At 41.0% G+C, this 24,134-nt stretch overlaps 1 protein-coding gene across 7 annotated transcripts in view; it reads left to right on the top strand.

Moving 5' to 3' along the window:
* LOC137377743 (fibronectin type-III domain-containing protein 3A-like) overlaps nt 1-24,134 on the top strand; it is a 225,332-nt gene that overhangs the window by 116,084 nt on the left and 85,114 nt on the right. For all 7 annotated transcript variants that reach the window (XM_068047739.1, XM_068047734.1, XM_068047735.1 and 4 more), the window contains exons 3-4: nt 10,839-10,914; nt 19,845-19,921. In XM_068047739.1, the coding sequence (XP_067903840.1) occupies nt 10,839-10,914; nt 19,845-19,921 (153 nt within the window). The remainder of the gene's footprint in view (nt 1-10,838; nt 10,915-19,844; nt 19,922-24,134) is intronic.

Here is a 24,134-nt window from a genome sequence, read left to right as displayed (position 1 = left end):
AGAATCATAGCTGAAATAGAAGACATCCTGGCTTGGTAATAGGAACAGGATTCTGAATCACGTTTAAGTCACATTGAGTAAACTAGCCAGGAATATAAAAACAGATTGAAAGAGCTTTTACAATCTGAATATAAAAAGGAAGTGAGTAACTAAAGTAAATGTTGGTCTCTTAGCGGCAGAGACTGGAGAGATTGTCATGGGGAATGAGGAAATGGCAGAGACATTGAACAAATATTTTTTGTCTATCCTCACAGTAGAAGACATAAATTACATACCAGAAATAGAGGGTATCCAAGGGGCTAATAAGAGTGAACTTAAGGTAATTAATATCAGCAGAGAAAAAGTATTGGAGAAACTTAAGGGACCTAATAGCCTACATCCTAGGGTTCCAAAAGAGGTAGCTGTAGAGATAGTGGATGCACTGGTTATGATTTTTCAATCTATTATTATGGGTGTCTTTAATGCACTTATAAAAATCATAGTATAATCAGACAGAGGCAACATGGTTTTATGAAAGGGGAATCCTGTCTGACAAATTTTAATATTTTGAGGATGTAACTAGTAGGGTAAATAAAGGGAACCAGTAGTTGTAGCATACTTGGATTTCCAAAGGCATTTGGTAAGGTGGCACACAAAAGATTAATTTGCAAGATAAGGGCTTATGGAGTTGGGGGTAATATATTAGCATGGATGGAAGACTGGTTAACGAACGAGAAGCAGAGAGTAGTATAAAAGGGGCACTTTCAAGTTGGCAGGCTGTAACTAGTGGAGTTCTATAAGGATCGGTGCTGAGGCCACAGCTATTTACAGTCCATATTAATGACTTGGACGAAGAGACAGAGTAATTTTTTTTTTTTTAGAGATACAGCACTGATTCAGGCCCTTCGGCCCACTGAGTCTCTGATGACCAACAACCACCCATTTATACTAATCCTACATTAACCCCATATTCTCTACCACATCCCCACCATTCTCCTACCACCTACCTACACTAGGGGCAATTTACAATGGCCAATTTACCTATCAACCTGCAAGCCTTTGGAGGTGGGAGGAAACCGGAGCACCCGGCGGAAACCCACGCAGACACAGGGAGAACTTGCAAACTCCGTACAGGCAGTACCCAGAACTGAACCCGGGTCACTGGAGCTGTGAGGCTGCGGTGCTAACCACTGTGCCGCCCATAATGCATCCAAGTTTGCTGACATTACAAAGCTAGGTGGGAATGTAAGCTGTGAGGAGGACGCAGGCAGTAAAGAGATATAGACAGGTTAAGTGAATGGATGACGGGTGGTGGATGGAGGATAATGTGAGGAAGTGAGTTATTCACTTTGGTAGTCAGAATAAAAAAGCAGAGTATTTTTTAGAAGACATGAAACCTCTAAATGTTGATCAGAGATACTTGGGTGTACTTGTACGAGGAACACAAAGTTAGCATCAAGGTACAGCAAGCAATTAGAAAGGCAAATGGTATGTTGGCCTTCATTGCAAGAGGATTGGAGTACAAGAATAAGGAAGTCTTGCTGCAATTGTTTAGGAGTTTGGTGAGACCATACCTGAAGTACTATGCACAATTTTGGTCTCCATATCTAAGGAAGGATGTACTTTTGATACAGTCAAGATTCACTAGATTGGTTCCTGGGATGAGAGGCTGAGTAAGTTGGGCCTATACTTTCTGGAGTTTTGAAGACTGATCGGTGATCTCATTGCAACATACAAGATTCTGAAGGGGCTTGACAAGGTAGACATTAAGAGGTTGTTTCCCCTGGCTGGGGATTCTGGAACACGGTCACAGTCTCAGGATAAGGGATCGATCATTTAGGACTGAGATGAGAAATTTCTTCACTCAGAGGATTGTGGATACAGCTGAGCTAGACAGATTGTTGATCTCTTAGAATCAAGGGATATGGGGAGCAAGCGGGCAAGTAGAGTTGAGGCAGAAGATCAGCTATGATATTGAATGGCAGCCAGGTTCGAGGGGCCATGCAGTCTACTCTGCTATTTATATTCTTAAGCGACTTTGCAATGAGTTTGCATAGTTGATGGTATTTGTGGATGGTTATAAAAATCTTCAAACTATGTAAGTGAATTATAATGGAATATGTTAATTGAATAAAATAATGGAAATGTATATCCTTAAGCTAAACTATTCATTGACTAGAAATTTCATTTAAAATTCTTGCAGTTGAACTTCTGGCTTGACATAGACGAGATAGAGGATGTGCGAATGAGATTCATTAGAATTGAAATCAATCTCTTCATACCAGAAATAAACAAAAACTAAGGCAAACAGTATTTTAGTTCTAAAACAATGTTATTGGAACAAAACTGGGGCAGTAGGTTTCAAAATATCCAAAAAAAGATCTAGAATGTGTGGTTGGGAACAGCTGTCAAATCTGCACGCCACAGTTTCTGCTGAGATTGTGGGCTATGTGGAGGTGGCAGACTAATTAATAGAACATCAGAGATAGATAAGAAGAAATAAAAACTGCTTTTGAAAAAAAAATTGAGCAAAAAATGAGAGAGATTATATACCAATAAAATGGGAACAAAGAGGTAAAGAATTGTAAATGTATTTCAAGAGTGTACTAAAGCTAGAATATGTAGGTGAAAGGCAGACTGATGTTCCCAAACTCTCATGCACAGTCACAGCAGAGGACTTTGATGATCTAAATAAGTGGCTTTCCCAAATGAACTGCCCAATAGAACAGAGGGATGCCTGAACAATGTGGGCCAGAGATATTAGATATTACTGAATCAGACCAGAATGAAGATGTAAAATTACGAATGAGTAATTTGTTTATTTCACTGACGTAATAGCTTTTGTTAAAGATGTTACTGTACAGTTTTTCATTCAAAGGGAACAAACTTTGAAAAAGTTTTGTTTTCTGATGTCAAAGGATAGTTGTGGTTGCAAAAGCACCCCAAACTGTGTGCTAGAATTGGGAAAAAGATGGAAGGAAGAAACAGGAGGCCAAGGGAGATGGTCTGTGAGGTGTAAAACCACTTGGAGATAGAAGTGGAAGAGATTATGCAAGAAGTTTGAAAGTGTTAAACTAAATATTGGCATTCAAGTCCATTTGGTCCAAGGCTTAATGGAAGAACTTTTATGGAACTTTGAAGCATCGCATGGTTTTGAAACTCCACATTTTAGGGTAGCACAGCCCCTACATTGCCATTTGATCTTTCTGTATATTACTTGTGATAATTGTAGGCTGTGAGAATGTTATTTTCATCAATACTTGGTCTGAAAATAATGTTATAGATAAATGTAGAATTTATGTTCTTTTATTAATTAGAGTGTGAGATGGATGAAGAAAATGCTTTGCAAGTATGCCATGCCTGGGGTTTCCACTTGAGAAGTGCCAGAAATGACAGTTAATGGATTTTTTGGGAGGGAGGCTAGAGGTTGTTAAGATGAACAGTCAGGGTTTGAAGTGTAAAGGATGGAGATTGCCATGTAGTTTGTGAATTTGAGGCCAGTTTTGAGAATTGAATGGTCACTGATTTTAACCACATCCATAAAGCAGAGCTTTGTTCCTTGACCTAGGTTGAAAAAAGATATAAATACGTTTATCAGATGGTTAATGACATTATGTTGTGGAATTTTAACTTGAGTAATATTTGTGTGTAGACAGTCTTGGGAAAAGTCATGGATATTCAGGCCATGAAGAATTAAATTTTATTCAATTAGGGAAGGATCTGTGGTCAAAGCTTTCAGTGTTCATATCCAGTGATGATTAGTGTTATAGCTAAATGTTTCTTGTTTAAAGATCTTATCTCCAATTGAAGAGTGAGTGGCAGTTAACAGTGCCATCTGGTACTGATATAGTAAATTGATGGTGATCTTAATTATGTGTAATTTTAACTTTTACACTGCCACCTGATGCCAAGTATTGTAAAAAAAAAAATTCTGGTGGCTAGAAGCTGCTTAACAGTTTATATATAGCTTTATTTTATGCTAGTTTTTTGAAAATGATTTTAGTATAGTATAAGCAGCATACAGATGTTGTAATCTAAACAAAGTAAGATCAGCACTGACCCTGAAAATATTGAAAAGTAGGTGACCAGCTGTAAATACCAGTTTTAGATAACATGAATACTATTTTTAATACAGCAGGGTCTGACCTGTACTTAAATGTAACTTGTGTACTACTTTGCATGCAACTCCTGTCTGCCAGGTCTCAATTCAGTGCTGTCTGCAAATTAGTAGTAATGAGGCCTCAAAAAAAACTCACCTAAGTTATCCTTGCTGCTTAATCTTAACTGGTAAAAAAAAAATAGATGTTAATAAAGTAAAATGAACTGGATATTCATTTAGCCAGTTTATCAGTCTATTCAAACAGGAAATTACCTTTTATGACCACTTTTTATAGCACTAATGGTAATGGGAGCTGTGACAATTGATTTATTTTAATTTTCTTTTTATTAGAGATACAGCACTGAAACAGGCCCTTTGGCCCACCGAGTCTGTGCCGACCAAGAACCACCCATTTATACTACCACCCCTACAGTAATCCCATATTCCCTACCACCTACCTACACTAGGGGCAATTTACAACGGCCAATTTACCTATCACCTGCAAGTCTTTGGCTGTGGGAGGAAACCGGAGCACCCGGCAAAAACCCACGCAGTCACAGGGAGAACTTGCAAACTCCGCACAGGCAGTACCCAGAATCGAACCCTGGTCCCTGGAGTTGTGAGGCTGCGATGCTAACCACTGCGCCACTTTGCCGCCACTTTTACAAAGTTTCAACACAGTGAATTAATGAGCATTTTGTTATTGTGACATTCTTTCCATACAACATGTGTAAGCTCAGTTAACATCTGATTAGGTCATGTCGATGTTATCCCTTTAAAAGTCTTTGGCACTGATGACGTCAATTTTTTGATTAGATTCGCACATTTTGTAAAAGTGTCTCTATTGGAGAAGTTATGACCCTGGCTTGTGGCAGGCTGAATTTTATTTTTATTTTTGTTTAACTTCCAGTTAATTTGTAAACCATTTTCTCTCTTATGAAATAAAAACAGAAAATGCTGGCAATACTCAGCATGTCTGGCAGCATCGGTGATGACAAAAAGAGTTGGTGTTTCAGGTTTGTGATCTTTCGTCAGAACTGGGAAAAGTTAGAAATGTAATAGATTTTGAGCAAGTAATGGGGAGAGTATGGGAAGAACAACAAAAGGGAAGGTCAGTGATGGGGTGGAGGTTTTTTTTTAATGAGTTAGCTTCCCCTTGCCTGTACTTTCCTGAAGATAGCAATCAGATAAAATAATTCTTCATCTCCTTGCCCATTTTGGCCACTCTTCCTATGTAAGTCTGAATAGTGATTAGAAGTCATCAGAACTAAATCTTGCATGCATTTTCAGCAGGAATCAGTGAACTGCAACCAGAGAGCCCTGGCAAATGACTTTACTCTCCAAGATTCTGGATAAGCATGGCAGTTAGAATGCCTGCACTGCAGTGCAGGCTGAGATTGGCTAACTTGGTGCAGACTTTGAGCATCTCTTTTTATGATGAGTGCTACATTGAGATTTATTTTCCCATTGAGTCTTCAGTGGATCCTTGTACACAAAATTTAGTAAAATTCAAGTTCTGAAATTTAAGAAAAAGATGTTTGAGAAAAATTTTCTTCCACCTTGAAGAGTGGAGGCTCTAAATACTAGTGACTCGCAAACACTCTGACTCTGTTGCTTGTCTTTCTGCTCCATCTATTCATGATTCAGCACAGGAAAAACGGCTCAAGATGGATGATTTGTATCCACTCCAGGAGTTGCCACAGGAAAACTTCAGGAGAACTGGTAGATTCAGGTCCAGCAGGACTAAAAAAAAATGAGTTGCTCAAGAGGTCCAGATCTGTGTCTCTAGATAAAGATCTGTTTAAGCTAGTGCCTCTGTGCGTTACAATGGGGTGGGGCTGTAGAGTCAAACTATAAATATGTTGATCTAGATTCTGTAATGATCTCCTTCAGACCTGTTTTAGTGGCGTTTGGCCCGCACACTGTAGGAACACTGGAGAATGATAAAATTCCTAATTTTATACTGTATAATGTTAACAAGTTAAAGATGACTACAGTATCATTTTGTACTAGCCCTCTTCTAAGAAAATGAAGCAGTTAATATCTTCCACTACTGAGGCACTAGTTTACCTGGACTTGCCTTAAAAGTAGTGCATGGAATTGTGCAGTATACAGGTAAGTGAGGGTGAAGAGGGAAGAACTCTTGGAACCTTACATCTCTTGTCATATGAAATAGTACCCATCACCTAATGGATCCTTTATTCGTACATACAATTGATGATCAACAGATATAGGATTTGTCTTATTTGGACTGGATTATTTTATGTCTGCTGCTTCTCATGACTTTCATTCTGAAGACCTGTCTACCAACCTTGTAGCCTTGTTGAATTCAGTGAACATTGCAAATTAGTATCAATCCTTGGCGCAGATAGTCTGTTTAATCCTAATATTTTTGATAACTTTGCAGGATCAGAAAATGTGCATTTCCTGCTTTTCTTTATGAATATGTAATTGCTTAAATGATACTTGAAACTGTTGCCTATCAGTAAGATAAGCTGAAGTTTGGATCCAGAGACTGTTTTAATTTGGGTGCTTTCTACCTGTGCTGGTCTACTGAATTGTTAATTCTAATATACTGCTCAAAGACTTACTTTGATAAGCCATTTAATCAAAAACACCAGAGTGAAGACTGGATGAGTAGACAATTTCCATTCCCGTTTTAACCCTTCCCCTATATGTGATTAATCCAACAAATGTTGTGACTAAGATATTAATCAATTTCAGGATATCAGTGTTGAATGAATGTTCACATTCTGATTCTGGCTGGTAAGAGACTTCATTGTCGTGTTACGACCGAGGGTTGAGGAAGTGCACTGTCCTTTTCTAGGTCCACTTCTCCGTGGGTCACAACACATGTTTTACCCAGTTACTGATAGTCAATTATATACTTTATCTATTTAAGTTTCAAAATAAAAATCTGCCAACCAGGTTTCTTTAATAAGCAACAAAGCTATTAATTTATGATAAAACAAGACTCATTCAATAAAGATACAAAGCTTATTAACACACAGGTTGAAATATGAAAGTATAAGTATATTCCCTTCTAAATAACCCAACACATTCACACACCCAGCCACCCCAGTTAAAGAAAAAAATAAAAGAAACTTTCTCTGCAGAGATCAACTTTACAAAAAAAAAAGTACTTTGGCCAAATACTTGTTAACTCTTGGGAAAAAAAAAAGGTTAAGATATGGAATTTTCCAGATGGTCCTTTGGTCTGGCGTCCAGGTACAAATAGACAGGTGTCCCTAGACACATGCGGTGATCACTGGGATCTTTTCAGAAGCAGTTCATTCAGGAGATGTCAAGAGAAAGTCTTACAGAAGCTTCTCAGGAAAAAATACTGCATCAGTTTCTCCAGTTCTCATACTGGATTTTCGGTTTTTCAAAGAGGTGGAACAGAGTGAGCTAGTAGCCTCTCTCTCAGTTGGCTTACGCCCCAACTTCCCATTTAAACAGTTCAAAAACGAAACCAACTCCTGACCACCATAAATCTAGACATGGCACCTCTTTGTAAACCACTCCAATAGCCAGCAAAGCTCTTGCTGTTTACTTAGCTTAAAACACGTGACTTCCAGTAAGTATTTGTTTTTAAACAAAGTCCCAAGTGTCCTTCCAGTGACCTGTTAAAAAAAACAAGTCCAGCATCTCCCCAAATATTTTCCACAGTCTTTTACACGCAAGTACTCAAAAAATATTAAAAATGGAAGCATGTTCATGACAGTAGGGTTGCAGGAGAAAAGAGGTACCCTATAGTGCTGAGGCCAGTATGACCTGCTTATGGCTGGCTGAGATTGTGTGTTCTGCTAACCTCCTTTTGTTGTCATGAAGAGAACGAGATGTATCAGCTGCATTTTGAAATTGAATTCTCTTGCATCATAAATGTGTTCATTGAGGTACAGAGTAATAAAGTCTAGTACATACGTGTAGCTACTGCCTGCACTATGTCTCAATTCTTCAATTTTGTGACTGATTGTGATTCTGCTGGGTTTCTGTATTGACCTAGTTGTCATGGTGACAACGGTTGAAAATGGAATTCAGCTGGATTAATTTTGATAGGAGGTGATCTGTGGAGAAGGAGTTAACAACAGTATCATTGTTTGCTGCTCCCTCAAGCATCCATGAATGTTTTTCTTTTAATCATCTTAAAAGGACATACTTGGCATCCTTCAAGAAACGTTTGTTGTGGAAGAATGGTGAAGCTATTATTGGCTGTTTGAATATAAATGGTATTTTTCATTCTGTGCACAGCATGAAATGTTTCAGGAGAAATAGGTGTATGACTTGGCCATCTGCTACACTGACGTAGGAACCTTGTAGCAGACTTTTGCTGCAGGACTTGAAACTGTAAAAGCAGTTGTTAGCCTTCAATATTGACCTAATACTGGATGTATTTACTACCATTTCAATCTCATTATTTGTCTTACCAGTTTATTGCATAATACCTACTGTATGTAATGTATTTTGAAATAGGGGCAGTAGTTTTTGACAAATTGTGCCTTCAGTTCTTCAAGCACTAAAGCTTCACGATATGGGTATTTTGGAATAAATGACATTAAAATTTGAGCACTACAGGATATGATTGCCTTTGCTTGTTTCCTGAAACTGAATTTCCTGATTTTATCTTGAAAAATATATATTCACCAGAAAGCTGCTTGTTTCTAAATAATGTGGATATCCAAGGATTTGTTTGACAATGGGAGTGTTTGAAAGGATGTTTGTTCAGTGATAGAGCCTGCACAGTTGAGATGCTGTCATCTGTTTGCAAAGGATTGGCTGCAATGATAGTATTCTGAATTTGAAATTAAATAGTTGAAGGATTTAGTTTGGAATCACTAAGCATTAACATTTGAAAATGTAGAGCATCAGATCCTCCAGATATGATTAGGCATGATCCAATAGTTATTTCAATACATTCACAGTATATTTAATCGATCATTTTTTAAACTAAATTTGCTCAATAATACAATATTGCATCATAAATTCATAATCTATTGCTTTAAGTAATCATTTATTTAACACGTACTGAATTGGAATCCATTGTGCATTAGAAGGATGTTTATCCTGTTTGTTTGGGACAATGTTAAATAAAGAACGTCACTCATAAAATGTTGCAGCAAGTCACCATGAATTGCATGGCATTTTGTGAAGTTTTTTTTTAAACAAAAAGAACATCTGGTCAGAACAAGGAGTAACTTCTGGCAACAAATGCAAAATGCTTCATCTAACTTTTATTGCTTCAGTGATTATTGTGGTTGTTTTTATGGGGAAGCACAATTATGTTATGTTTGCCAAAATCAACGTTTTTAAATTGTTAAGACAAGAATTAGTCTTCTGAAATTGTTAACCTAACATTTAGGATGGATAAGGAGGAGGGAGCTTGGACTTTTGTTGTCAATTTTAAAATAACCTGTATTATCTATTTGTAAGTAGTTTATCTTATCTCATCTACCTATTGTTATCTTTATACCTTATCTTTGTGGTTGGAAGGTAAAAGCTGCCAAAATTTAAGTTTGAAATGAGCTTGAGATGATGGCATTTTTGGTCTTGGTTTTGATTGCAGAAGACACATGACACAGTGAGATGGGAAGGATAAATGGGGAATAACCCCACACCACCCCCCAGGCCCCGCTGCCCAACACAATCACTCACAAAGAGTCACTTTTTTTCTCTGCTGCTCTCAGAATTTTCCTTCCCTTCTGTTTCTGTATATGTTTTCTCTCGCTTTGCAATGTTTCAGTTTCTCTTTCATATTTTCTCCATTTTTCTCCAGTCCTCTTTGTCTTTGGAATACTTGTTATCCTAGAATGAGTTAAATTTATTTACTTCTGCCGTATGTGTCTTGCACTTGATCAAAAAATGTCTGGATGTCAAACTGGTCTTTGAAAAATGAGTTTGATTTTTCTGAAATCCCCTGCAAGACACTAAACATGTAATGAAGTTGGATCCTGCATGACACTTCCTTGGGCATTTCTTTGGTGAAGTGAATTCCCCCACCATACCCCAACTACTCCACAACCCTGAGATTGACCCTTCCCTTCCAGACCATCTGCAGCACACTATATTCCACCCAGCAGGATGACAGCAGAAAAATATGACATTATACTTCATGGAATCAGTGTCCTGAGCCATCTCTCAGCCCACATACTACCACAGTGTCTTTTTTTTAAAATTCATTCACAAGATGTGGGCATTGCTGACATTGCCCTTGAGAAGGTGGTGGTGAGGCCAGAGTCAACCACATTGCTGTGGGTCTGTGATCATATATAGGCCAGACTCTGCAAGGACAGCAGATTTCCTTCCCTGAAAGACATGAGTGAACCAGATGTTTTTTACAGCAATTTGGTACTTTCATGGCCACTATTACTGATGCTAGCTTTTTATTCTAGATTTCTTTCTCTGAATTTAAATTGGCCAGCTGCCATAATGTGATTTGAACTCATAACAAATCATTATTCCAGGCCTCTATATTACTGTGTTGTCATTCTCTTAAAGTATACCATGCACTCTGTATCCTATGAATGTGATGGATATTAATGTATTGCATCCAGAACAATTGCAGTAAAAAGGAAAATGTAACTTGAATGGATCTGCATTTTTGTAATAGATGCATGAAGTTATTTTGTACGTTAGCATTGATGTTAAATGTGTGTAATATAAAGATTTCAATAGAGAAGCATATATAGTGCAAAGATAGGAATACACATCTATTAAAAAAAATATTGTAATACACTGTCTTGTTTTAACTCTACATTTTCAGGTTATATTGGTGCAGGTTAATCCTGGGGAGACATTCACAATCAGAACAGAAGATGGTCACATTCAGTGTATTCAAGGTAAGTATATTGTTACGCTCAAGTGAGGAGGGGTTGAAGGGCTTCCCTCTTTTTCCCCTCCTTGTTAGATCACAACAGGTTTAATTCTTTAAGTGGATATACTCGCCAATGCAATAGGTGTTTGATTACTTAATTGCTATGATCATAACAAGAACCAATCGGACAGGTTTTCTTGAGTTAACAAAGAAAGATGTTAACTTTATTCTACCTAATCCAAACTAATAAAATATTAAACAACGCGCCAACTTTCACTCTCGTACAAGCTAGAGGTTTACACACATACAAATAGGTTAGAGTGGGGACAGATAGATTGGTTGAGTTAGAGTCCGCAAAAAAAAGATATACAGACTGTGGAGTTTGGTGATTCAGCTGGCTTCTACCTGAATTCAGTGGTCCTGAGGCTTTTAGTTTGAAAAGGTAGATGACTGGTTCGGTGAGTCTCTCAGAGATAGCAATGCGAATGATTTCTTCCTTCCGATTGTAGCCAGAGCATTCAAAGGTTGTCCGTCAACAAGCAGGATTTGAAAGCTTTCAAGCTGGAATGGAGAGAGAGAGAGGGAGCCCAATCTAGCTCTGCTCATGTCTGAGTCCAGTTGCTTCTCCTCTGCTGCAGAGAAAACACCAGCTTAAAACCACAGATGGAGAGGTGCTTGTCACATGACAGTCACTCAGTGATTCAAAACATAGGTCGCAGTATTTCTTCTTGCTGCAAGAACAGGTAGTTCCTTTAAACTTCCTGGGTCTTGATTCTTGTTGGGATATTAACAGACATTTCGTCTCTCTTCTCACAGTTCTTTGCATTGTAGGATACAGTTTAGCAAACTAGGTGAGTATCTTGAGCTGAAAGGATGTCTTTTCTGGCAGCTTGTCTTTTCAAAATGTCTTATTAAAAAAACAATATAAATTCAGATCTCCAGTCAGTGGATTAAAGAAAATTAGCATTCAACAAAACACATTGGCGTAACAATATAATGAACATACTAAAAAAAAAAGTACTGTGTAGTAAATAAAGCTATATAAAAGAATGATGAGGAATCTGATAGTAAGTTATATTTGATTTTGAAAGAAAACTTGTTCTGTGTCAGTAGCAATACTATTAAACCCCATCCTTCCCTCCAATGTTATTTTAGTCCTCTTGAAAGAATGTGTAATCTACAGTCTCAAGCAGTGGATTTTTGGCTATGTGCCTGCTACAGTGTGAAAATGTAATCACTTGATTAAAATGAGTTTGGAGTGCAGTGTAGATTTTTAGGTTTTTGCAGTACTTGTTTATCATTCCGAAAATAAAGAAAATTCTGATGTCTGCTGCATTTCATTTCTTGTGCTTTGTGGCAAAATTATGGGTGCCTTGTATTTCATTATTCATTTTACAGTTCATCAGAGGATGCATAATCAAATCAGTTGTGCCGTATTTCTGGATAAACTGCTGCAGATGAACCCTGCTTTTTTTTTCCTCAGAAATTCCTCTGTAGTGTTTTGTGAATGAATCTTGCTGAAGAGGTTCATCGAGATAAATTAGGTCCAGTTCCATCACCTCAAAAACCTGCAATAAAGAACATAAGCACTCTCTCTCGGTGGCTGCAGGGTTATCATAATTTTGCAGTTGCAGAGTTCAAAGACTCAGGTTCCTGAAAAGAGCAACTATTGCTCCAGCCGATCCAGGATCCCACATAAGAAACAGTATGAGAAGTAACCACTTGGTGGATCAACAGCCAAGATATCATTGCAAAATTTAAAAGAAGTGCTGGAACTTGACTCTCTTTCTGTCCTGAAACATAGAAAATAGGAGCAGGAGTAGGCCATTCGGCCCTTCGAGCCTGCTCCGCCATTCATTATGATCATGGCTGATCATCCAACTCAGTAACCTGTTCCTACTTTCGCCCCATACTCTTTGATCCCTTCAGACCCAATAGCTATATCTAACTCCTTTTTGAAAATATACAATGCTTTGGCTTCAACTGCTTTCTGTGGTAGCGAATTCCACAGGCTCACCACACTCTGGGTGAAGAAATTTCTCCTCATCTCAGTCCTGAAAGGTTTACCCCGTATCCTTAGACTATGACCCCTGGTTCTGGACTCCCCCATCATCGGGAACATCCTTCCTGTATCTACCCTGTCAAGTCCTGTTAGATTTTTATCGGTTTCTATGAGATCCCCCTCACTCTTCTGAACTCCAGCAAATATAATCCTAACCGACTCAATCTCTCCTCATACGTCAGTCCTGCCTTCCCAGGAATCAGTCTGGTAAACCTTCGCTGCACTCCCTCTATAGCAAGAAAATCCTTCTTCAGATAAGGAGACCAAAACTGCACACAATATTCCAGGTATGGCCTCACCAAAGCCCTGTATATTTGCAGCAGGACGTCCCTGCTCCTGTACTCGAATCCTCTCGCTATGAAGGCCAACATACCATTTGCCTTTTTTACCGCCTGTTGCACCTGCATGCTTACCATCAGCAAACGGTGTACGAGAACACCCAGGTCTCGCTGTATATTCCCCTCTCTCAGTTTATAACCGTTCAGATAATCTGCCTTCCTGTTTTTGCTACCAAAGTGGATAACTTGACATTTATCCACATTACACTGCATCTGCCATGCATTTGCCCACTCGCTCAACTTGTCCAAATCACCCTTAAGCCTCTCTGCATCCTCCTCACAACTCACCCCCCCACCCAGTTTTGTGTCATCTGCAAATTTGGAGATATTACATTTAGTTCCCTCATCTAAATCATTAATATATATTGTGAATAGCTGAGGTCCTAGCACAGATCCTTGCGGTACCCCACTAGTCACTGCCTGCCATTCGGAAAAAGACTCATTTATCCCTGCTCTTTGTTTCCTGTCTGCCAACCAATTTTCTATCCATCGCAATACACTACCCCCAATCCCATGCGCTTTAATTTTACATGCTAACCTCTGATGTGGGACTTTGTCAAAAGCTTTCTGAAAGTCCAAATAAACCACATCCACTGGCTCCGCTTCATCAACTCGACTAGTTACATCCTCAAAGAATTCTAGTAGATTTGTCAAGGGGTCCTGAGTTGATGTTGAGGACTCCCAGGGCAACTCCCTCCCGACTGTATACCACTGTGTCATCACCTCTGTTCGGCCTGTCCTGCCAGTGGGACAGGACATTTCCGTGGATGTTGATGGCGGCCTCTGGGCCATTGTGTGTAAGGTATGATTCCATGAGTATGACTATTGCCAGGTTGCTGCTTGACTAGTCTGTGGTCTTCACACTGAGGATACCCGCCATCGTGTTGTGGGGCACAACCACTGTGCCATATGGGATACATTTCGAACAGATATAGCAACGCAAAGCTGGTAATCCATGAGGCGCTGTGGGTCAACAGCAGCAGCAGCAGAATTGTACTCAACCACAATCTGTAACTTCATGGCCTGGCATATCCCCCACTCTACCATTACCATCAAGCCAGGGAATCAACCCTGCTTCAATGAAGAGTGCAGGAGGGCATGCCAGGAGCAGCACTAGGCATACCAAGAAATGAGGTGTCAACCTGGTGAAGCTTCAACCCAGGACTACTTGCGTGCCAAACAGCATAAACAGCAGGCAACAGACAGAGCTAAGGGATCCTACAACCAACAGATCAGATCTAACCTCTGCAGTCCTGCCACATCCAGTCGTTGATGCTGGTGGAAAAATTAAACGACTAACAGGAGGAGGTGGCTCCACAAATATCGCCACCTCAATATCAGTGCAAAAGATAAGGCTGAAGCATTTTCAACAATCTTCAGCCAGAAGTGCCGAGTGGATGATTCATCTCAGTCTCCTCCTGAAGTCCGCAGCATCACAGATGTCAGCCTTCAGCCAATTCGATTCACTTTGCGTGATATCAAGAAATGACTGAAGGCACTGGATACTGCAAAGGCTATGGGCCCTGACAACATTCGCTGCGTTACCCCACTAATCACTGCCTGCCATTCAGAAAAAGACCCATTTATCCCTACTCTTAGTTTCCTGTCCGCCAACCAATTTTCTTTCCATCACAATACACTACCCCCAGTCCCATGTGCTTTAATTTTACATGCTAATCTCTTACGTGGGACTTTGTCGAAAGCCTTCTGGAAGTCCAAATAAACCACATCTACTGGCTTCCCCTCATCAACTACACTAGTTACATCCTCGAAGAATTCTAGTAGATTTGTCAAGCACGATTTCCCTTTGGTAAGTCCATGCTGACTCTGCCCGATTCTACCATTGTTCCCTAAGTGCTCTGCTATAAAATCTTTGATAATGGACTCTAGAATTTTCCCCACTACTGACGTCAGGCTGACTGGTCAACAATTCCCTGCTTTCTCTCTACCTCACTTTTTAAATAGTGGGGTTACATTAGCTACCCTCCAATCTGTAGGAACTGTTCCAGAGTCTATAGAATCTTGGAAGATGACCACCAATGCATCCACTATTTCTAGGGCCATTTCCTTAAGTAGTCTGGGATGCATACCATCAGGCCCTGGGGATTTATCGACCTTCAATCCCATCAATTTCCCCAACACCGTTTCTCTACTAATGCTGATTTCCTTCAGTTCCTTTCTGTCACTAAGCACTGTGTTCCCCAACATTTCTGGTATGATATTTGTGTCCTCCTTTGTGAAGACAGAACCAAAGTATGCATTTAGTTGGTCAGCCATTTCTTTGTTCCCCATAATAAATTGCCCTGTTTCTGACTGTAAGGGACCTACATTTGTCTTCACCAATTTTTTTCTCTTCACATACTTATAGAAACTTTTACAGTCAGTTTTTATGTTCCCCGCAAGCTTGCTCTCGTACTCTATTTTCCCTTTCTTAATCAATCCCTTGGTCCTCCTTTGCTGAATTCTAAACTGCTCCCAATCCTCAGGTCTGTTGTTTTTTCTGGCAGATTTATATGCTTCTTCCTTGGATCTAATGCTATCTCTTACTTCCCTTGTAAGCCATGGTTTGGCTACCTTTCCCATTTTACATTTGCGACAGACAGGGATAAACAATTGTTGCAGTTCATCCATGCGCTCATTAAATGTTTGCCATTGCCTATCCACCGTCATCCCTTTAAATAACGTTTCCCAATCTGTCATAGCCAACCCGCGCCTCATACCTTCGTAGTTTCCTTTGCTAAGATTCAGGACCCTAGTCTCAGAATCAGCTATGTCACTCTCCATCTTGATGAAGAATTTTATCATATTATGGTCGCTCATCCCCAAGAGGTCTCGCACCACTGGATTGTCAATTATTCCTCTCTCATTACACAATACCCAGTCTAGGATGGCCTGTTCTCTAGTTGGTTCCTCAACGTATTGGTCCAGAAAACCATCCCGTATACACTTCAGGAATTCCTCCTTTACGGTATTGTGACTAATTTGATTTGCCCAATCTATATGCAGATTAAGGTCATCCATAATTACAGATGTTCCTTTATCGCATATGTGTCTAATTTCCTGTTTAATGCCATTCCCGACACCAACACTACAGTTTGGGGGGTCTATATACAACCCCCACTAACGTTTTTTGTCCCTTAGTGTTTCTCAGCTCTACCCTACAGATTCCACATCGTCTGAGCTAATATCTTTCCTCACTATTGCGTTAATTTCCTCTTTAACCAGCAATGTAACTCCACCACCTTTTGCTTTTTGTCTGTCTTTCCTAAATACTGAATACCCCTGGATGTTCATTTCCCATTCCTGGTCACCTTGCAGCCATGTCTCCGTAATCCTGACTATATCATACCCGTTTACACCTATTTGCGTGATTAATTCATTCACTTTATTGCGAATGCACCATGTGTTAAGGCACAAAGCCTTAAGGCTTGTCCTTTTAACATTACTTGTCCCCTTTTCACTGTCGCCCTGTTTGATTCTGACCTTGCTTTCTCTGCCTATCACTTTTCTTATTCCCCTTACTGTCTTGTTTTTGTCTTTGATCTCTCCTCCTTTGACTCCTTGCAAAGGTTCCCATCCCCCTGCCATTTTAATTTAAACCCTCCCCAACCACTCTAGCAAATACTCCCCCTAGGACATCAGTCCCGGTCCTGCCCAGGTGTAACCCATCCAGTTAGTACTAGTCCCACCTCCCCCAGAACTGGTCCCAATGCCCCAGGAATCTAAAACCCTCCCCCTCACACCATCTCTTCAGCCACACATTCATCCGATATAACCTGTTTCTGCTCTGACTAGCACGTGGCACTGGTCGTAATCCTGAGGTCACTACCTTTGAGGTCCTACTTTTCAACTTACTTCCTAGCTCCCTATATTCTGCTTTTAGGACCTCATCCTTTTTTTTACGTACGTCGTTTGTGCCAATGTGTACCACGACCACTGGCTGTTCACCCTCCCCCTTCAGAATGTCCTGTAACCGCTCAGACATCCTTGACCCTAGCACCAGGGAGGCAACATACCATCGGTCACAATTGAATCACCTATGACTATTGTATTCCAACACTTTTTACTCCTCCACTGTGCAGCAGAGCCAGCTGTGGTGCAACGAATTGGGCTGTTGCTGCTTTCCCCAGAGAAGCTATTCCCTCCCCACCCCCCGCCCCCCAACAGTATCCAGAGCAGTATATCTGTTTTGCAGGGGAATAGCCACAGGAGATTCCTGAACTGCCTGCCTAGTCCTCTTGCTGTGCCTGGTGGTCACCCATTCCCTTCCTGCCTGTGGAGTCTGAGCTTGCAGTGTGACCACCTCTCTATACGTACTATCCACGATACTCTCAGCCTCGTGGATACTCCACAGTGTCCCCAGCTGCCGCTCCAGCTCCGAAACCCGGGCTTCCAGGAGCTGCAGCTGGAGACACTTCCTGCACACATGCCGGTCCCGGGCACTGGAAATGTTCCCAGCTTCCGACGAGGAGCACACCATGGCATTTAGCTCTCCTGCCATGACTTAACCCTTTAAATTAACCTTTTGGAAGATCTTAATGTCAAATAATATCAGTTACTCTCGGGCCCTTCTTCCCTGGTCCTCGTTACTACAGCACTCCCTAAAAAAACACTACTTACAATATATGAAATAAACTGTAAACTTTTCTTACCTTAGATACTTACCCAGTTATTTAGAGCTATTCCCTAACAGCAGTGACTCACCAGCCACTCACCTTGCAGCTTTCCTGTGACTTTTTCCTGTTGGCTTTTTTTCTCTTTTTTTTTCAAAACTGCGGCACGCTGCAAGTGGTCCGACTGCTCTCCGCTTCTGAATGTTATGGTACCTTGAGCAAATGACCATTTTCATTGAGACTAGATGGCGAGTTGTTAGCCCATTTGTTGGGAGCAGGGGTAACATCACAGCTAAGCGTAATACTATCACCCAATGCTGATCATCTAACTTCCCCTCTGGGCCCCCTGTTATCTGATATTGTAAGCAGTTCTCTCTCTTCATTTGTTGTTCCTGTCTCCTTTAAATCTGCTGTCATCAATCCTCTCCTAAAAAAAAAAACAACCCTTGACCCCACCGCCCTTGCAAACTACTATCCCATCTCCAACACCCCCCACCCCCCCCCCCCCCCCAACCTTACGCTCTAATGTCTTTGAATGTGTTGTCGCTGTCCAGATCCATTCCCATCTTTCCCAGAACTTCTTGTTTGAATCCCTCCAATCAGGTTTCCACCCCTGCCACTGTACCAAAACAGCTCTTATCAAAATCACAAATGCCATCCTGTGACGAAGGTAAACTTTCCCTCCTCGTCCTTCTCGATCTCTCTGTAGCCTTTGACACTTGACCACACCATCCTCCTCTGATGCCTCTCCACTGTCGTCCAGTGGGGTCGGACTGCTCTCACCTGGTTCCATACTTATCTACCTAATCATAGCCAGAGAATCACTTGCAATGGCTTCTCTTCCAGTTCCCATACCATTACATTTGGTGTCCCCCAAGGATCTATCCTAGGTCCCCTCCTATTTCTCATCTACCTGCTGTCCTTCGGCAAAGTCATCCAAAAGCACAGTGTTAGTTTTCACGTATGCTAACGACACTCAGCTCTACCTCACCACTGCTTCTCTTGACTCTTTCACTGTTGCTAAATTATCAGACTCCCTATTCGACATCCAGTACTGGATGAGCTGAAATTTCCTCCCATTAAATATTGGGAAGACTGAAGCCATTGTTTTCTATCACCTCTACAAACTCCGTTCCCTAGCTACCGACTCAGTTCCTCTGCCTGGAAACATTCTGAGATTAAGCCAGTCTGTTTGCAACCTTGGTGTCACATTTGACCCCATAATGAGCTTCCAACCTAATTTTCATGCCATCACTAAGACTACCTATTTCCACCTCCATAACGTTGCCCGACTTCGCTCCTTTCTCAGCTATTCTGCTGCCGAAACCCCCATTGTTATTTCTGGACTTGGCTATTCCAATGCACTCTTGGCTGGTGTCCCACATTCTACTCTCTGTAAACTTAAGATCATTCAAAACTCTGCTGTCCATGTTTTAACTCGCACTAAGTCCCATTCCCCTATCATCCCTGTGTTCGCTGACCTACATTGGCTCTCGATCAAGCAACGTCATGATTTTAAAATCCTCGTCCTTGTTTTCATATCCCTAAATGGCCTCGCCTCTCCCTATCTCCGTAGTCTCCTTCAGCTCCACAATACTCCAAGATATCTGTACTCCTCTAATTCTGGCCGCTTGTGCATTTATCATTTTAATCGCTCCACCATTGATGGCCTAGGCACCAGTTGCCTAAGCCTCAAGCTCTGAAACACCCTCCCTACAATTCTCCACCTCATTTTCCTCAAGACACTCCTTAAAACCTACCTCTTTGACCAAGCTTTCGTCATCTGACCTAATATCTCCTTTTGTCGCTCAGTGTCATACTTTGTTTTATAATGCTCCTGGCACTATATAAACATAAGTTGTTATCCTCACCTAGCATCGATCCATACACTTGACATGTATGTTGGATTGTTTTTTAAAGTTCTTTATTTCAATTTTTTTAGGTCCTGCTCATGTTCCCATGATGTCACCAAATGGCTCAATGCCTCCAATTTATGTGCCTCCTGGTTACGTCTCACAGGTACTGTACATTCCCTGTATTTTAGTGCACGTTACCTTATGACAACTGCCAATTCAAGCTCTCTGCACACACGAGCAGTATTTTAGTTAAAAGTTGGAAGTAGAAACCTGTTAACAGCTTTGCAAGAGTCAGTTACTTTTATATGGGTATTTAACTAGCTTGCCGTGATTGAATCTGTTCTTCCTCTGGGGAATAATAATGTTTCTTTCATATTTTAAAAATGTGATATGTGGATGTTGAAAGGACAAAATAACTATTGGAGTGAAGCTCTTATCCTATAATGTGTTCCATGGTGGTGCATGTTTTAACACTTGCAGAAGGCTTTAGTTATAGAGAGCTCCTTTGAATGGAATATGGGGCCTTTCAAAATAAAATGAAAAGGGCTCAAATGATATCAACCATCTCTGCAACATAAATAGAACCATAGAATAATTACGGCACAGAAGGGAGGCCATTCAGCCCATCGTGTCTACGCCGGCCGGAAAAACTAGCTGCCCAATCTAATTCCACTTTCCAGCACCTGGTCCGTAGCCTTGCAGGTTACAGCATTTTAGGTGCATGTCCAGGTACCTTTTAAATGAGTAGAGGGTTTCTGCCGCCTCCACCACAATTCCGGGCAGTGAATTCCAGACACCCACCACCGTCTGGATGAAAACGTTTTTTCTCATGTCCCCTCTAATCCTTCCACCAATCACCCTAAATTGGCCTCTCTGCGAGGAAAACAGGTCCTTCCTGTCTATCTAGGCCCCTCATAATTTTGTACACCTCAATTAAGTCACCCCTCAGCCTCCTCTGTTCTAAGGAAAACAACCCTAGCCGATCTAATCTTTCCTCATAGCTGCAACTTTCAAGCCCTGGCAACATTCTTGTAAATTACCTGAGGCAGATGAATTGTATCCCAGGATGTTAAATGAAGCAAAGGAGGAAATAGCGGATGCTCTGAGGATTATTTTCAAATCCTCATTAGATGCAGGTGAGGTACCGGAGGATTGGAGGTCTGCAAATGTTTTAGCTTTGTGTAAAAGGGTTCGAGGGATAGGCCCAATAATTATAGGCCGGTCAGTCTGACCTCAGTGGTGGGCAGATTGTTAGAATTAATTCTGAGAGATGGGATAAAGTCATTTAGAAAGGCATGGACTGATCAGGGAAGGTCATGTCTTCCTAACTTAATTGAATTTTTTGAGGAAGTAACAAGGAGGATTGATGAGGATAGCACAGTGCATGCTGTCTACGTGGATTTTAGTAAGGCATTCGACAAGGTCCCACATGGCAGACTGGTCAGAAAGGTAAAAGCCCATGCAATACAGGGGACTGTGGTGAGTTGGATCCAAAATTGGCTCAGTGACAGGCAACAAAGGGTAATGGTCGACGGATGTTTTTGTGAATGGAAAGCGGTTTCCAGTGGTGTTCCACAGGGCTCAGTGTTGGGTCCCTTGCTCTTTGTGGTATATATTAATGATTTGGACTTAAATGTGGGAGGCATGATTGGGAAGTTTACTGATGATACAAAAAGTGGCTGTGCAGTTGATAGTGAAGAGGATAGCTGCAGACTCCAGAATGATATCAATGATTTCGTTGAGTAGGCAGAAAAGTGGCAAATGGAATTCAATCCGGAGAAGTGAGAGAGGTAATGCATTTGGAAGGGCAAACAAAGCAAGGGAATACACAATAAACGGGAGGGTATTGAGAGGGGTAGAGGGAGTGAGAGACCTTGGAGTGCATGTCCACAGGTCCCTAAAGGTGGCAAGACAGGTAGATAGAGTGGTGAAGAAGGCATATGGAATGCTTTCCTTTATTGGCCGAGGTATAGAATACAAAAGCAGAGATGTAATGTTGGAACTGTATAAAATGCTGGTTGGACCACAGCTGGAATATTGTGGGCATTTCTGGTCACCACATTACAGGAAGGGCATAATTGCTCTGGAGAGAGTACAGAGGAGATTTACAAGAATGTTGTCAGGGCTTGAAAATTGCGGCTATCAAGAAATATTGGATAGGCTAGCGTTGTTTTCCTTTGAACAGCGGAGACTGAGGGGTGACTTAATTGAGGTGTGCAAAATTATGAGGGGCCTGGATAGAGTAGACAGGAAGGATCTGTTTCCCCTAGCGGAGAGGTCAATTACCAAGGGATATAGATTTAAGGTGATTGGTAGGAGGATTAGAGGGGACATGAGGAAAACTTTTTCACTCAGAGGGTTGTGGGTGTCTGGAATTCACTGCCCAGATCTGTGGCGGAGGCAGAAACCCTCAACTTATTTAAAAGGTACCTAACATACATCTGAAGTGCGGAAACTGCAAGGTTTCGGACCAGGTGCTGGAAGGTGGGATTAGAATGGGTGGCTAGTTTTTTCGGCCGGCGCAGACATGATGGGCTGAATGGTCTTTTTCTTTGCCGTATCCTTTCTATGGTTCTATGATTCAGTCTTAGTTGTGGCATGAAAATGAGGTCGGAAGCTCATCTCGGGGTCAAACGTGACACCAAGGTTGTGAACAGACTTGCTGAATCTCAGACGGTTGCCAGGTAGAGGAATGGAGTCAGTAGCTAGGAATAGAGTTTGGAGCAGGCACCGAAAATAATGGCTTCAATCTTCCCAATATTTAATTACAGGAAATTTCTCCTCATCCAGTACTGGATGTCGGATAAGCAGTCTGATTAATTTAGCAACAGTGAAGGAGTTGAGAGATATGGTGACATACATATGAAGTGTCATCAGCATACATGTGAAAACTAAAACTGTGCTTTTGAATGATGTCGCCAAGGGGCAGCATGTAGACAAGAAGTAGGAGGGGGCCAAGGACAGATCCTTGGGGCTAATGATATGGGAACAGGAAGCAAAGCCGTTGCAAGTGATTCTCTGGCTATGATGAGATGGAAAGATTGGAACCAGGTGAGAGTGGTCCCACCCCGCAGGAGGACAGTGGCTTAGGAAGAGGATGGTGTGGTCAACCATATCAAAGGCTGCAGAGGGGTTGAGAAGGACGAGGAGGGAAAGTTTACCTTTGTCACAGTCACGTAGGAAGTCAGGAGTGCCATTAACTGAGCTACGGTTGAATGTTACATATTAGTTAAAGAAATGACAATCAGAAAAGATGAGTTGCTAATTGGAAGTGGAATCTAATGCTGCCTCACATTCATGTTGATTGGTCTTTGGTGCCAGTTAAGGCCCAGAAAAGATGAGTGATATGGACTGGGTTTAAAGCAGAGCAGTACTTTTTTTTGTTCTGTCCAACTTCCCATGTGTGGTGAATTCCAGTTTGGCAGTCACTGCACTTTTTCTCTGTTACTCAGAAAAAACAAGTTATATCTAAATCAAGGCCTGAATTATTTAACTCTCTTGCAGTGATAATTAATTGGTCATTGACTAAAAAATAAATACTTCCATGTATAAAGTACCTTGTAACATTGAAATGTCTGAGTACTTCACATAAGTGAATATTTCTGGATTGTTATTATGTAGGCAAAGTAATTAAATGTAATAAAAGCAAAATACTGCGGATGCTGGAAATCTGAAACAAAAACAAGAAATGCTGGAATCACTCAGCAGGTCTGGCAGCATCTGTGGAAAGAGAAGCAGAGTTAACGTTTCGGGTCAGTGACCCTTCTTCGGAACTAATTAAATGTAACATTTTATTTCAAGAAATTAGTGATGATGGAAGAGGGGATAATATCCTCTAGCTGCACCACGTTTGTGATTTTGGCTCCGTGTTTACACTCTCAAATGAGTCAAAAGATTACAGGTCCAAGGCCTATTTCTGGACTTAAGCTCGTAATCTGGGTCAACGTACCAATGCTGTCTAAAGGGAGTGCATTGTCAGAGAGTTCCTGTCTTTCTGATATGACATCAAAATGAAGCCTGTCACCTGGATCTGAAAGATTCCATGACACTCTTTAAAGAGGAACATGGAGTTCTCCCTCAACCATTATAAATGAACTGATCATTGTGTATAATGCTTGTGGGGCCCTTGTTGTGTGCTCTGCTGATCCTTTGCATTAGGTGAGGGAGAAAGGGAAGAAGTTCACCAAGATGAAAGTAAGAACACAAACATGTTAAAAGTGTTCGAGGCTGGAAAAAAATGTCCTTTATTCCAACTGATCAAATATTAGCTACAATGGCTCCCAAATAGAAAACAAACTGAATTTTAGAATGTGATCGCAAAACATCCTGAAGTGCAATGTAATCAGAAGGAATTTAACTTACTCGGATGTTTTGGT

This window comes from Heterodontus francisci, chromosome 15 (assembly GCF_036365525.1).
Source record: "Heterodontus francisci isolate sHetFra1 chromosome 15, sHetFra1.hap1, whole genome shotgun sequence".
NCBI classification, from domain to species: domain Eukaryota; kingdom Metazoa; phylum Chordata; class Chondrichthyes; order Heterodontiformes; family Heterodontidae; genus Heterodontus; species Heterodontus francisci.
This window is presented reverse-complemented; position numbering and strand designations above follow the sequence as displayed.